We start from the raw sequence: 11,342 nt of genomic DNA on the forward strand, positions 1-11,342 counted from the left end.
CTTCCCCTCTAGCCGCCAGCTCGCCAGCCAGCCCGCCCACAACTACAGCGGGAACCGGGCCAGGTGTAACCACCCGGAACTGCGCCGCCACGCTTCCCCACTGCGCCTGCGCGAACCGCCGCTCCGAAAGGGGCAGAGAACCGGGCGGGCCCCGCTGCGCAGGGCGGGGTCCAGAGGCCCTTTGCGCCTGCGCAAAGGGCGCGACGGGCGGGGTCTAGAGGCGCTCCGCGCCTGCGCAAAGGGCGCGACGGCGTCCTGCGTCGTTCCTTTTTAAACTAGTGGCGGGGAACTGCTCCGGAAGCTCCTGGCGTCGCTGTCTGCTGGGTGGAATCGCGTATCGTCATCCGTGGGCCTGGCAATGGCGCTGCAACTCTCCCGGGAGCAAGGCATCACCTTGCGCGGGAGCGCCGAGATCGTGGCCGAGTTCTTCTGTAAGTCCTCCTCGCGCGGGGCGGAGGGCGGGGAGAGCCGAGCGCAGGCCGCCCGCAGGCCCGCGGCTCAGCCGGAGCGGCCCCGAATCCCGGCCCCTGTAGCCGCGGCCTCGGGTGCCGGCAGGAGGGATCAGGAAGTGGGGCAGCGGGCACCGCCTCCGCTCGCGTTGCTCCGGGCGGAGGAGGAGGCCCGGGTGCCGCGGAGGCCCGCCTTGCGGTGGGCCCCTTGGCGGGAGCGTTTCTTTCCAGTGCAGAGCTCCTCCCACACCCCCCGCCCCCGCTACGGGCAGGCCTCGGGGGTGGACCGAGACGGGCTAGATTTCGGGAAGCGCTGTTCTGAGCTGGCCAGGTGTGCCTGCTGACAGAACCTGGCAGGATCGGTGAGGAGAAAAGGAGGAAAGAGACGTGGGGGAGGCCTGCCTGGGCTTGGTACCCGTCTGTCAGTTGCCTATTTTGACACCCTGTAACCATAAAATAGGCATTTGGACTTGTTTTACAATGAAATGAAATTTTGGCACTGGTAGATTAGTGGTTTGGCATTTTTCTTCTATTGCCACATATGCAGCTGTCACTTAGACGCAAGATTTTAAGGATTTTTTAAAAATGCCACTTTGTACCTACTCGGCTTTCAGCAAAACACAAACACGTGTTTAGACATTTATAACTTTACACTATCATGAAACCATAGCCCCATCTACATATGCTTTATTTCCCCAGACGTTACAACGTGGCGATGACTTTAATATTTCTTATGTTTTCAGCGTTTGGCATCAACAGTATTTTATATCAGCGTGGCATATATCCATCGGAAACCTTTACTCGGGTGCAGAAATACGGACTCACCTTGCTTGTAACTACTGATCCTGAGCTCATAAAATACCTAAATAATGTGGTGGATCAACTAAAAGGTATTTTATTGTTGGACACAGTTTTGAGTTTTGCAGGCCTTTATGTTAATAGGATCCTCGGGTCTTCCCAGGTGACTGTGGTAAAGAATCCACCCGCCAATGTACGAGACACAGAAGATTCAGGTTCCATCCTGGGTCTGGAAGATCCCCTGGAGGAGGAAATGCCAACCCACTCCAGTATTCCCAGGATAAGCCCGCGGACAGAAGGGCCTGTCGCGTTACAGTCCATTGGGTTGTAAAGAGTTGGATACGAGCACACCTACGATCCACATTTTCTAGCTTCTTGGTGGTTATGTTTCAGCTCTGTATAGGGTAGTGTAAAACGCACTACCATCTCCCATACAGTGAACCAGTTGGGAGGGAAGCAAATAACATACAAATTGAAAGAATTCCCACCCTTCCTCCACTTTTGAATAGGCTGACTATTTTAAGGTTCAGAATCTGATATGGCTTAACAAAACGATCTCCATCAACTCCTTCAGGGATGATAGAACACATTGGAATTTTATGTAATTATGATGGAGTTCCTTATCTGAGAGAAATCCACTGCATATATTTTTTGTAGCTGCTTGGAATCTAAAGCCATCATTACATTAAGATGAAGGAACTAAAATCAGATTCAACCTAGGAGGGAACTAAACTTTAAAAAGAAGGAACTACTAAATAACAGCACTCATTAGAATTTTCTTATTTTTCACCTGTTTCCATTTGTCTTTTTTTTTTTTAATCGTGCCTCTGAGTCAGTAAGCCTTTTCTATCTGCACACTCATTTTCTTTTAGCTCAAGAAGTTGCAGTATTGTGGGATCAGTATGCTCCATATATTCCTTTTATTTCTAGTAGTTTCTCTTTCATATTTCTCTCCACTTAGGATTCTTGTTTCTAATTTCTCTGTGTTGTAAAATGGTTTCTCCCTTTCTGCCCATTAGATCTTCCAAAATACTAGTTCTAAAATTACTACAGCCCGCATTTTTTTTTAACCTTAAAATTCATGAATCATTTTTGTTATTTCAACTAGCTTCATTTTCAGATTACATCATTGCGTTTTCATTAACTTCAGAGCTAAGCCACCCATAGTCGTTCATACAGCTGCACTCAGATTGTTTGGTATGGAACGTCTAGGCATCTATGGATGTATGTCTTCATCTTAATCTGAAGAAGTAGCAAGCCAGCTTTGCCTAAGTTACTGGTTTTTGGTTTGTGTCCTTTGAGACCAATAACATTTCTTGTCAGATGTATCTACACTTTCCTACTTAACTTCTCCCTTTGAGTTAAAATGGAGGAAATGCTTTACAGGCAAATTATTCAGTCTTTTAAATTCCACTTCTCTAGCCTTAGGAATTTGACCCTATTTCCTCTCTCTTATGTTGTCAGTTTCTCTGTTTTTGTTTGGATTATTCCCATTGGTTTTATTTCCATTTTTAAGAGAGGGAAAAAAAATCACCAACTTCCCCATATCTTCAAATTACCACTCAATCTCTTTTTCACAGGTAAACTGGTAAAAGTTGTTCATATATGCCAGGGGTAAGCGAAGCCAACAGGCCAAGTCCAGCAAGTGGCTTATTTTTGTACTGCTTGCAAGCTAAGAATATTACACATTTTAAAGAAGACTATGCTACGTAGGTGACCCATAAGCCCTCAATATTTCTAAAATATTTTCTGTACCTGCCGATTCCTGAATAAAGTTTTCTCAATTTCTAAGATTACTTGAGGGCTCAATCTGAGGCCCTCTTACATGTAGATAACTTTAGTAACAACTTGTGTATCTTGATTCATGAACCGATATCTAACCAAAGCCTCTCCTAACTCTCAGCTCATATATTGAGTGACTCCCTTAATGTCTTTATGCAGCTATATAAAATACCACTTCACACTCAGTATATTAAAAACTGAATTTAGGATCATCTCCATTTCAGTTCTCTTTCCTCTTAGTGACTGGATCAACCATCTGACTACTGATAAAAATCAGAAACCTGGGAGCTATCCCTGATTCATTCCTCTTCCTTACCCTAAGGTAATCCAATAAATCTTAACAATTTTAACCATGAAATCTCTTGAATCTGTCTACTGCTCCATCTCTACCAGTATATCTTTCTCTAAGTCTTTATTAGCTCTTGCTTGAATTATTCATTACTTAGCGCCCTAGATCCCCTGTTTACTTCCAGCTTACTTTCTACATCGTATCCAGAAGGATAGTTTTCAAATACAACTTTAATTACATCATACTCTGCTTCAAACACAGTAATGACCTTCTTAGTTTTTAGTATCACGTCTTTAATGGCTCCCATGACTCTGTGTGGTCTGGCCCATTTATCTTGTCAGACTAGCCTTGTTCATTCTCCCTTTCTTTTTTTTTTTTTTCATTCTCCCTTTCTTAAACTGCAGTTGTATTGGCCTCCTTTCAGTCCTCCGATCCAGTGCTCTGTTCTGAGTCTTTAAGACCTACACCTTTAGCAAGGAAGATCCCACATGCCACAGCTAAGACCTGACACAGCCCAAAATAAATTACTTCATATTTTAAAACATATACCCTCTTCCCTGTTTTGCATATGTATACTGTTGTCTCTTAGAACAAAACTCAAACCCCGTGAGTCAGAATTCCCTATTCGGTGCTTTAATTGTGCTCTGTGTTGCTCCATGATAGGTAACTGCTACTACATCATAGGAAACTGCACCATCATGGCAGTTACAACAATTATAATTTCACACTTATTGTTGTGATTAGATTAGTGACATCTACACCCTTCCCTTGGATTAGGATGGAAGTACCTCGTGTTCACTGTCCTTAGCACCCAGTGCTATGCCTGGCAGAAATAGTGAGAATTTGAAATCGGGAGCTAGGCTGTTGATGGGGAAAGTTTTCTGCATAGTTTGGAGGAGATCCAAAATAGCAGTGGGAGAAATTTGCTGAGGATAGGAAGTCGGTCTTGAGAGGAGAGTTGCTTTGTAATGCAGTAAACTAAAAAAGATGTCTTGTTTTGTGTATTGCAGAATGGTTATACAAGTGTTCAGTTCAGAAACTGGTGGTAGTCATCTCAAATATTGAAAGTGGAGAGGTCCTTGAAAGATGGCAGTTTGATATTGAGTGTGACAAGACTGCAAAAGATGACAGGTAAGTAGCAGTTACTTCCATTTTCATGTTTTAAAATTTATTTTCTTTACTAAATGAGTTCTAATTATATTGAACAAGTTTCATATAAAGTACAGTTTTTTTCTAGGATGTTAATTTGATCCTTAGTCTCCTGTGGCAAAGAATAGTTCACTGCCTTATATAGATAATGGACTTTTAACAGACTTGCCTATAGTAAATGGGTGAATTTCACCTTCAGTGTTTATGGTAGTATGTACCTGGTGGCCCTTTAGTGAATTGTTTAAAGGTACTTTTAACCATAAGAGATTATCCTAGATTCCCCCAACCTAAGATTTCAGCTTTATTGTATTTCATTGAATGCCCCAAATCTTCTAAGACACTTCATAAAAAAGTTTCCAGACCACCTGTCTGGAAATGCCCATATGATCATGTCTAGCATTGTCCTAGGCTTGCTTACTGGTAAATTCAGAATCATTTCTCATAATGAAATGTAGTTTGTTTCTGAAGCCTTTGGTCTATTTTAGGAAATTTTTAGCTTATAAAAATAATTTGATAGTTAATTTACTATTTTATTTGAAGCAGTAGGGAATTAAGCATTACGAAAAAATGCCAAAGTGATTGCACCAACAAAATATTTTAGATACTATTATTATTATTTTCATTTTTTAAGGGGTTTCCCTGGTGGCTTACAGGGTAAAGCGTCTGCCTGCAATGCAGGAGACCTGGGTTCGATCCCTGGGTCGGGAAGATCCCCTGGAGAAGGAAATGGCAACCCACTCCAGTGCTCTTGCCTGGAAAATTCCATGGACAGAGGAGCCTCGTAGGCTACAGTCCATCGGGTCACAAAGAGTCGGACGCAACTGAGTGATTACGAAAAATGCCAAAGTGATTGCACCAACAAAATATTTTAGATAATATTATTATTAGATACTATTATTTTCATTTTTTAAAAGGTGCTGTAGTTTGCCTAACTTGAAGCACTTGGCCAGTTTTATGACTATCTGATACCAAATGACCTGATTTTAAGACCACCCCTAAAAAATGACTGAAATGATAAATGAAATAATAAAAATGCATATGCCTCTTGTGGTGTATAGGCCCTGATGATACACTTATAACTTTAAAAAAAAAAACACAAAAAACATAAAAAAATGTATTACTCATTTGATCTTAGAAACATTTAATCAGTTAGTCTTATCAATGTTTTAAATAATTTGTTAACACGTAAATTGATTTGGTTTCTCCAATAGTGCACCCAGAGAAAAGTCTCAGAAAGCCATCCAAGATGAAATCCGTTCAGTTATCAGACAGATCACAGCTACAGTGACATTTCTGCCACTGTTGGAAGTTTCTTGTAAGTATTATACAGCTTCACATTGACTTAAAATTTGTCAGGGAAAAGACTAAGCTATTAGTTTAAGAGTTAGCCCTTTATTAAAATTTTTCTTAATTATTAATATTACATAATAAAAATGAAAAATGTATTATAAAGCAGAAGTAGTATTATATGCATTCTAGAAATTTGGAAATTCTGAAAAGCAAAGGAATGAAAGTATTCCACAGTATTCATTCTTGAATGTCTTAATGTAATCCCTTTCATTATCTTAATTTTTTATGTATATTTTGAAGGCTAGCCATAGCTGTCTTGCTTTTCTGCGTTATCAGATATTTCCTGAATGCCTTCTATATGCGAGACACTGTTCTAGGCCCCAGGCTACATCAGTCACAGAACCCAGATGTTAGTTTTCCTTTGGGTTACCTTTATGCTATTCTATGTGATTAACTATATACTTCCTGCAAATAATGGTTTTCTCTTTTAAAAAAAGCAAACTTGAAGTTTTCATAAGATAAAGCAAAAGGAGTGCAATATTTTCTGTACTATAGTAAATTTCTATTGAGGAAAAGCAATTGACTAGTCATTACAGACCAGGCTAAACTCTCTTTTCTAATACTGTGGGTGGTTCAAAATGTGAGAGAGACAAGGAGGGTTCTTCTACTTTTGAAAAAAATAACGTACTTTAATGATTTTATCTCCAATTTAGGTTCATTTGATCTCCTCATTTATACAGACAAAGATCTGGTTGTACCTGAAAAATGGGAAGAGTCAGGACCACAGTTCATTACCAATTCTGAGGAAGTTCGTCTTCGTTCATTTACTACTACAATTCACAAAGTAAATAGCATGGTAGCCTACAAAATTCCTGTCAATGACTGAGGATGAGATATGGACAATAATGTACTTGTAACTCTCAAATGTGGTTTTCCTTCCAGATCAACTATAGTTGGTATGTCTTATTTCATTGGTTAGTTTTTAGATGAGGAAAACTTAACATGATGCTTTACTGAATCTGTGCAAAATTGTTCCAGTTTTGGTACCTATCTGACTTTCCATAGGGTTGACGTAAGTTACTGCACAGATTACATCAGTACTGCAGTGTTACTTTCTTTCAAGGTAGTAACCATAGGTGGAAAAACTTTTGCTAAATGCCTTTCTAAGTCAGGCTTTTGGACAAGTAGCTTGACTCAGAATGTAGAGAAATATTTAAATATAAAATAGAACAAAAGAAATACTAATATTCAGAATCTTCATTTAGATCCTGAAAGTAACTAATGATAATCCATAAGTAGTGAAATATTGCTCTTTATTGGGTCCTTTTGCTGTTTATTTCATTTGTATAGTTTCCATATTGAAAAAATGTCCAGTTATTTGAGTTTAATTTATGTAACTTGAGTCTATAAAGCCGTGGGTATTCCCACTCTTCAAATTGTTGTGATACAGAACTCTTAAGAATGTCTTTTCATGTTTTATAAAATCAAGCTTTAAATGACAATGATGAAATAAAGTTAAATGTGTATGCTTTAAATTTGTATTAAATTTTTTGTATTGGTGTGTTGATACAGTTAAGTAGTTATGGATTTAGTACGGCATATTATTTCTTGTGCCTACTATGTTGTAGGGAGGGCCTAAAGATACAAAGTTGAGTAAGTCTTGAGGTACTTTCAATTTATTGGATAAGCTTTAATTAAACCTCCTTCACCCTATAACAGTAGATTTAAAATAAACACTGTTCTTTATGTAAAATGATAAGTGTCATTTGGAATTAATTCAGTTTAGCAAATGTTAGATTGTATATAACCTTTCTATGCTCTTAGGTTTATTATCAGTCTAATTTTCTGTATACAGTTGACCCTTGAACAACATGGGGGTTGGAACACCGACCCTCTAAGCAATTGAAAATCCCAGTAAAACTTAGAACCAGCACTCCATATCTGTGGTTGCCCCAATCCCATGGATTCAACCAACCATGGATCATGTAGTACTATAGTACTTACTCTTCAAAAATAGCCAAATATAAGTGGACCTGCACAATTCAAACTGTTGTTCAAAGGTCAGCTGTGTCCTGAAACATCATGTTTATTCTTCTGCCTGTGCCTTCCTTAATACTCTCATCAGGTATATTCTTTCAGTTCCCATCTATTTTTCCAGGGTCAGTTTAAGGCAAACTCATAAAAATTCCTTTCTAATGTCTATACTAAATCTTAGCCCATTTTGTAATAGTTCAGTTTTTTAAGTATGTAGTAGCAGACACTGTTCTAAGATCTTTATATGTATTCATTCATTCAACCTTCACTATTAAGTAAATACACATAATCTGTATCCATTCATTCAAAAATCACATAATGAGCATCTGTTAATGTGCAGAGTAAGAACACTGTGTGCCAAGTACTAGGAGGAATGAAACAGAGTCCTGGCCCTTCCAAAGCTCGAGATCTTAGGAAGGAGAGGAAAGGAGGACAGAGGACCACAAGGTAGCTGAACAGGTTTATTTCCTTGTGTGTTTGTCTGTTATTTCACTTGGAATAATCTCTCTCTGATCCAGCTGGGTGCTTATGGAGAGTAAAGGCCTATGTCTTACATTCTTTCATCTCTTGGTGCTGCTGGACGAACAGGTGCCCGTCTTTGATGATGGGTTTATGTATGCTGCTGCAAAAGCCATTCCCAGAGAGGAGCTAAAAGTATCTAACTTAGGTCCACCCATGTCTTTTTTTTCCTGAATAAGAAAAGCAGTTATGTAGAAGTGGAAATTGTGTTGATTTTGGGATGGTCAAAACTCAATATTCAAAAAACTAAGATCATGGCATTTGGTCCCATCACTTCTTGGCAAATAGGGAAAAGGTGGAAGCGGTGACAGATTTTATTGGGCTCCAAAATCACTGTGGATGGTGACTGCAACCATGAAATTAAATGACACTTGCTCCTTGGAAGAAAAGATACGACAAACTCAGCATATTAAAAAGCAGAGACATTACTTTGTCAACAAAGGTCTGTCTAGTCAAAGCTATGGTTTTTTCTAGTAGTCATATACAGAATTGAGAGTTGGACCATAAAGAAGGCTCAGCACTGAAGAATTGATGTTTTTGAACTGTGGTGCTGGAGAAGCCTTGAGAGTCCCTTGGACTGGAAGCAGGTCAAGCCAGTCAATCCTAAAGGAAATCAACCCTGAATTGGACGGATTGACGCTTGAGCTGAAGCTCCAGTACTTTGGCCACCTGATGCGAAGAGCTGACTCATTGGAGAAGACCCGGATGCTGGGAAATAGAAAAGGCAAAAAGAGAAGAGGGCAGCAGAGGATGAGATGGTCAGATAGTGTCACTGAATCAATGGACGTGAATAGGAGCAAACTCCAGGACATAGTGGAGGACAGGACCCTGGGCTTCTGCAAAGAGTCAGACAACTTAGCAACTGAACAACAGAATCTCTGTTTCCAAGCAGCATGAGGTGTATTATAGTGGTCACTATTAGGACATTTGAATTCTTGGGCCGTTGACATTTGACATATTCATTGAGAAGGAAAGCAAAAGTAGAACTTGAGCAAAAATATGAAGAGAGTTGAAAATTATGGTCCTGTTTTTAGGAAATATGTTTGAAAATCATAGAAAGCAATGACTGCTTCTGGAAACACTGCCCCTTTGCTAATAGGAAAACTAAATGTGGTTCTTTCCTCCTAAAAGCACACCAGTAGCAACATTATGGATAACCAATAACACTTAAATGTCTGTCATTTATGTATTTAATATTAGTGGTCTTAATACTGATTTATTATTCATACTCTCTTTTCAAGAGTTATGTCCAGAAATTCATGCTCTGGATTTGAATGTTAGTCTCAATAGAAGCTTCTGCCATACAGTCTATTGCCTAGAAGTTAATCTATAGTACCAATTCTGCATTAGCTAGACTCTTTTTAAAAAAAAAAAGCAAAAACTGGCTTTGAAAAAAATTAATGAAATAACATTAACTACATAAAGGATCAAAGGGAAGGCTGAAAACTAGAGAACTAGGGCAGCCTCAAGGACTCTCAAGTCACAAATTTGTGAACTCTGTAATAAATGGGTCACTGGTGATATCTCCAAAGGATTCAAACTGATTGTTTCAAAAAAAGTAATATGGATAGTTTAAAAAAAAAAAGTGACAATGAAGAGCCTTAGCATTTTAACAAGCTGAGATGTAAGACTAAGAATTCTGGGAAGCTGCATTTTTAAATATTTTGATCACTTTGATGCAGCCAGCGTTGTTAAGATGGTTAAATTAGATTGCATATTACTATTGTAAGTTTTCTGAGGAGCTAGTCATGATCATTTTTTACCACTTACAGATTATATATCAATTCAGAAATACACTTACTGGAGTTGAGTAGGAAGAAGCCAAGCTGTGAGCTTTATTGATAAAGCCTGACTGGAAAACTCTGGCCTCGATTCCCATTGAGCTTGTCCCACCCTCTTGCTATAACTTGAGGCTCACCTTGGGAGGGAAATGTTTAATCCAACAGAGGAAAGAATTGTGACTGCCACACCATGTTAAACATAGAGAAGTTGATTCCGAGAGAGTCTGGTTAGCCTCCAGACGCGGCCTGCACTCTGACCCAGTTTTGCTTACTGTAGGTAGAGGAATGAAACGTGCTCCAGCTGAGCCCCTCAAAGTCCAGAACAGCCCCAGAAGGGACTGAACCCCACCTAGTCTGCAGGGCCCTTCCCCCAGTGTCGTTAGAGGGACAGAGAGGTCAGTCCTCTGGTACTTTTACGCAGAGGTGTAACAATCTCATGTATTGGCTGAAATGGCAGCTCACTCCAGGGTTCTTGCCCAGAGAATCCCATGGACAGAGGGGCCTGGTAGGCGGCCGTCTGTGGGGCTGCAGAGTCAGACACGACTAAGGAATTAACATGCACACAAGTGCTCGCTTCGGCAGCACATATACTAAAATTGGAACGATACAGAGAAGATTAGCATGGCCCCTGCGCAAGGATGACACGCAAATTCGTGAAGCGTTCCATATTTTTACGAGTCTGGCCCCTCCATTGTCCACCGCAAATGCTTCTAAACGGACTGCGAGCAGATGCGTAGCATTTGCTGCATGAGTTAATTCAGACGTATAAATTTGCCCTGGCAAATGTATACACCTCATGCTAGCCTCATGAAACTGGAATAAGCCTTTGAAAAGAAATTTGTCCTTGAAGCTTGTATCTGATATCAGCACTGGATTGTAGAACTTGTTGCTGATTTTGACCTTGTATTCAAGTTAACTCTACCTTGGTATATGTTTAATACCCTGTGCATATCTTTGATTTTAACCCCTAGTTACATGCGGCTCTCTCACCTCTGTAGCTGAGGTGAGAATGTTTATGGAAGAGAAATCCAATGGCTTGATAAGAATCTGGGAGACTGCGAGTCTCTGTCTGTGCAGGGTATTAATGTGTCAGAGCTGCCTATTCCAGGATTTCTCTAGAGGCTGGCAAGAGTCCTGAAACAGTTGTCATTTCTGTCTTGGCCGGTCTTAAATGGGGTTGGGAAGGTCCAAGCCTTAGGACCTGCTTTCCTTTCTTACTGAAGATTTCCCACCAGAACACCGTGGGCTGTT

The 11,342-nt window shown here is 40.1% G+C and overlaps 1 protein-coding gene and 1 non-coding gene across 2 annotated transcripts; both read left to right on the plus strand.

Annotated features, from left to right (window-relative positions):
- Positions 1-236: 236 nt before the first annotated feature.
- MAD2L1 (mitotic arrest deficient 2 like 1) lies at positions 237-7,291 on the plus strand. The gene is made up of 5 exons (XM_061164119.1): positions 237-431; positions 1,193-1,339; positions 4,329-4,449; positions 5,679-5,782; positions 6,471-7,291. Exons 1-5 carry the CDS (start codon positions 359-361, stop codon positions 6,641-6,643), a joined length of 618 nt encoding a protein of 205 aa, XP_061020102.1. The 5' UTR covers positions 237-358; the 3' UTR covers positions 6,644-7,291.
- Positions 7,292-10,657: 3,366 nt separating this feature from the next.
- On the plus strand, positions 10,658-10,764 carry LOC133071968 (U6 spliceosomal RNA). Its single transcript, XR_009696581.1, has one exon. It is a non-coding gene; the product is annotated as a U6 spliceosomal RNA (small nuclear RNA).
- The last annotated feature ends 578 nt before the right edge of the window (positions 10,765-11,342 follow it).

This window comes from Dama dama, chromosome 17, assembly GCF_033118175.1.
Source record: "Dama dama isolate Ldn47 chromosome 17, ASM3311817v1, whole genome shotgun sequence".
Taxonomy (NCBI): Eukaryota; Metazoa; Chordata; class Mammalia; order Artiodactyla; family Cervidae; genus Dama; species Dama dama.